Raw genomic sequence first — 4,458 nt, forward strand, 5'->3', positions numbered from 1 at the left:
CTCTTTAGGTAATCAGTGTTGTGTGACCTTCCGACATCAAAAAAGCAGCATGGTTTGCCTATTAATCCCCATACCCAAACCCCATTTCAACTCACACCCCTCTTCAACACCACCACAAAATGACCACCTCACCGGAATTCGAGCATCCGATCAAGGCCTACGGTTATGCCGCCCGCGACACGTCTGGAATACTTTCCCCTCTCACCTTCTCCAGAAGGTATTCTTTTATCATTCATATTTAAGCTGTTCAGAGTTATGTTGTTGATCACAACACAATTATTGTATGTTTACAGGGCTACCGGGGATAAAGATGTTAGGTTCAAAGTTCTTTACTGTGGAATCTGTCATTCCGATCTTCACTTTGTCAGGAACGATTGGCGGTCTACCAGCTACCCAGCAATCCCAGGGTACAATCTCCTTGTACAGTTTTGTTTCGAAACTTAACGGAATTATGTTTTTTTTATCTAAAGTGACAAGTCAGTCTATTATTTATCTTTATATTACTTGTTCGCGTTTGTTAATTAAAGTTGTGTGTAATACAGGCATGAGATTGTGGGTGTGGTGACAGAAGTAGGAAGCAATGTGGAGAAATTCAAGATTGGAGACAAAGTTGGGGTTGGGTGCTTGCTGGGATCATGCAGATCATGCCAAAGTTGTGCTTCTGACTATGAACAGTATTGTCTTAAGCCGGTATTTCCTTTTGGTGTCCCCAACTTTGATGGTACACAGACGTACGGTGGGTACTCCGATCACATGGTTTCAGATGAGCATTTCGTCCTCCGTTGGCCTGAGAATTTGCCACTAGATTCCGGTGCACCCTTGCTATGTGCCGGAATTACTACTTATAGTTCTCTCAGATACTTTGGATTGGACAAACCTGGTACGAAAGTGGGTGTGGTTGGTCTCGGTGGGCTCGGTCATGTTGCTGTGAAGATGGCTAAGGCTTTCGGGGCGGAAGTTACTGTTTTTAGCACCACCTCTGCTAAGGAGCAAGATGCAATTGATGGACTTAAAGCCGACCATTTTATAAACAGTAAAGACCAACATCAAATGGAGGTGATAGCTTTTTTTTTTGTTTGAAAATGTTGATACTTGGTTTGCTAAGTTTTGAATTATGATTTGGGTTATGTTAATAGGCTGCTAGGGGTAGGCTCGATGGCATCATCGATACAGTGTCCGGAGATCATCCGATTGCACCATTGCTTAATGCACTTACGCCCCATGGAAAGCTTGTTCTTGTTGGTGCACCCGAGTCACCACTTGAAGTAGCCGCATTTTCTTTGATCATGGGTAACAATTTTGACTTTTGAATTTTGTTTTGCTTTGCTTTTAGCTAATGCAGGCTGATGAAATTAGATAAAACGGCGGAATTTGGTTTTAACTTTTAACAGGGAGGAAGACTATTGCTGGTAGTATTATTGGTGGAATTAAAGAGACTCAAGAGATGCTTGATTTTGCAGCAGAGCATGGGATAATTGCTGATATAGAGATTATCCCGATAGACTACGTGAACACAGCGATGAAGAGGCTGTTGAAATCTGATGTAAGGTATCGATTTGTGATCGATGTAGGCAATTCTATTAAGGCTGAATAGGTTGACTATTGAAGCCCTTAATGAATGTTCTATTTCTCGTAATAGTTTTATATATTTTTGACAATGTTGTTACAAGGAATTGAGAGTCTGAGGTTAAGGTTGTATGCATTTGTTTAATTGTTTTGGAAGGAATTGAGAGTCTCACCCTAAGGTTCATTTGAAAACCATCTTTATTGCGATAATCGTGAGAACCAATGTGAAACAAAATAAAATCTAAAAATAAATCAAAAAAGCACTCAAATTTTTTTTTATTTTTTTTAATATTTAAAAAAATCAGTATATTTCGTTACAAAAAAAAAAAAAAAAAAAAAAACTTTTTTTTTTCAAGTAACAGTTATCCATGCACATGTGCATATGTATCATTACTTCGACAAATTCCGTAATACGTTATCAGAAATATACAATTGCACTTTAATTACAATACCATTCGTAATACACTGTTTTTTACATTACCAATATTCAAAATGCACATGTGCATCATTAGGTATAACCATGATATAACGTGTTTTGGTACAAAAAGTTTGTGATTTTGAATGGAGAAGTAGGCCCATATACATGTTTTTTGGTTAGTTATATCTAGTGGTTGATGGTTTGGTTATAGTTGTCAATTTATGATGTAATATGTTGATTAGATGGTATAAATGGTGTTTATATACATGTAATAAAGTGAAAATATTGGTAATGGTATTGTATTATGGATGGTGGGAGGTAATGCTATTGTATTATGGATGGTGGGAGGTAATGGTATTGTATTATGGATGGTAGGAGGTATTGGTAGTGTATTATGGATGGTATGATAGATGAAAGGGAAAGTGTATTCAAAGTAGTGTACCAAAACACCTTATTTCATGTTGATACATATAGATGCACATGTGCATTTCTAATATTGGCAATGTAAAAAGTGGTGTATTACATATGGTAATGTAAATGAACGTGCAATTGTCTAATATTTGTAATGAATTACGGAATTTTTCAAATAAATGACAAAAAAGCACATGTGCATGTTTGTGTATTATGGATGGAATGATAGATGGAAAAGAAAATGTATTAAAGTAGTGTACCAAAACAACTTATTTCAAACAACTTATTTCATGTTGATACATATAGATGCACATGTGCATTTCTAATATTGTTAACGTAAAAATTAGTGTATTACACGTGGTAGTGTAAATGAAAGTGCAATTGTCAAATATTTGTAATGAATTACGTAATTTGTCAAAGAAATGATACATATGCACATGTGGATGGAGAAACTGTTACTCGAAATTTTTTCTTTTTTTGAATTTTTTTTAATTATCAATGAAATATAGCGATTTTTCCAAAAGAAAATAGTAAAAAAAAAAAATAAAAAAAAATCGGTGTTTTTTAGATTTTTTTAGGTATTACTATTTGTGTTCACATTGGTTCTCGTGGTTCTCGCAATAAAGGCTGGTTCCTAACGGATCATTCTCCTATATATATATATATATATATATATATATATATATATATATATATATATATCAAAAAACCATTGTTATTCGTCTTTATGTTTGTATCGAATTGCAATGGATACCCTTTAACTTCAATAATTACAGTCACAATCCTTTATATGTAAAACCCATTATACCCTATGTCCTTTGGCCCTAACCAAGGCTTTACTTCGTCAACGGATCACTCCATTAATTCAACATATTAAATAAAAAGTAATTGTATCTAAAAAAAAGTCTAAATTTATAAAATCTAATGTAAAACTTGAGGATATGCTTATAGTTAGTTTAAGTGGAACTAATAATAAATCTTATTTTATCTTATATATATATATATATATATATAGGGTCAGGATTTAGAGAAAATGTTGGAAACTGTGAGAATGGTGAGAACGCTTATGGATCGTCAGATCAAAACAATCCATGGACTAGATTGCGCGATGGCATTTTCGTAAATAACATCAATATTATTATGTGGGACGCGTTTCATTAAGGGTAAAAGGGTCTTTTACCCTCATATTCAAAACGCCATCAAATGATAAAACGCCATAAAAAAATAAAACGCCATTAAAAACAAAATGCCAAAAATTAAAAATAAAACGCGTTGAATATTACAGGAAGATGAAACAACACAAATAACTGAATTTCAGTTATTAACATTTAGTAGAAGAAATTCCCTCCTAAATTACGCGCCAAAAACATCATTATATAAACAAACGTAAAACATAGCTTCCATAATCTCTTCAGTCTATCCATTTTCTTCAAAAAAAAAATCGTTAACCAAAAACGCCAACTTAAACAAAACGCCTAAAATGGCAACAATCGTTTCGTGGAGATACACTCTGGGAATCAGGCGATACGTCCTCCATTTTGACCACAGAAGGAGGGTGTATCTTAAGATGGTCAGGGCAATTCTGAAGATGGAAGAAGAGATACAGAGGCAAATCTTATCCATTGGCATCGCTCTAGACAACGAATGCCATGAAACGCATATGCTTATGAAAGCATTATCCGACCAATCAAAGGAGATGTGAAGCCAGACCCTGTGTCATGGCATCATGGCGTTTTGATGATGAAACAAACATGGTGACGGTTACATACGACAGCAGAGAGCAGGAAGTCTACTGGCTAGAGAACATCATGACAAAGCAGCGACTGGGTTTCATGGAAGAATTGCATAACGCCACTTGTACCAACACAGAAATAGACTCAAAATTGAAGTTAATGCAAGACATGTTCAGGTGGAGGCTTCAGAATCTTCAGGAACAAGAAGCTGATGATGGTGAATGTGATGACATGGATGAAGATCAAGATGAAGACTCCGAGGAGGAAAAAGATGACACAAGTGATGGATACTATTCAGATAAAGTACCTTATGACGAAGGATTTTAATTT

The 4,458-nt window shown here is 35.2% G+C and overlaps 1 protein-coding gene across 1 annotated transcript; it reads left to right on the plus strand.

Annotated features, from left to right (window-relative positions):
• LOC110938113 (mannitol dehydrogenase) lies at window positions 1-1,726 on the plus strand. The gene is made up of 5 exons (XM_022180589.2): window positions 1-217; window positions 294-407; window positions 543-1,056; window positions 1,137-1,290; window positions 1,392-1,726. The coding sequence occupies exons 1-5, from the start codon at window positions 120-122 to the stop codon at window positions 1,592-1,594; spliced, it is 1,083 nt and encodes a 360-aa protein (XP_022036281.1). The 5' UTR covers window positions 1-119; the 3' UTR covers window positions 1,595-1,726.
• The last annotated feature ends 2,732 nt before the right edge of the window (window positions 1,727-4,458 follow it).

Source organism: Helianthus annuus, chromosome 14, assembly GCF_002127325.2.
Source record: "Helianthus annuus cultivar XRQ/B chromosome 14, HanXRQr2.0-SUNRISE, whole genome shotgun sequence".
Taxonomy (NCBI): Eukaryota; Viridiplantae; Streptophyta; class Magnoliopsida; order Asterales; family Asteraceae; genus Helianthus; species Helianthus annuus.

Bases quoted from the DNA above. Each gene is read 5' to 3' on its own strand.
- LOC110938113 (XM_022180589.2), top strand. From the start codon at position 120: ATGACCACCTCACCGGAATTCGAGCATCCGATCAAGGCCTACGGTTAT. The intron at 408-542 runs GTACAATCTCCT...TGTGTAATACAG, and splicing joins AGCTACCCAGCAATCCCAGG to GCATGAGATTGTGGGTGTGG. The intron at 1,057-1,136 runs GTGATAGCTTTT...TTATGTTAATAG, and splicing joins AAGACCAACATCAAATGGAG to GCTGCTAGGGGTAGGCTCGA.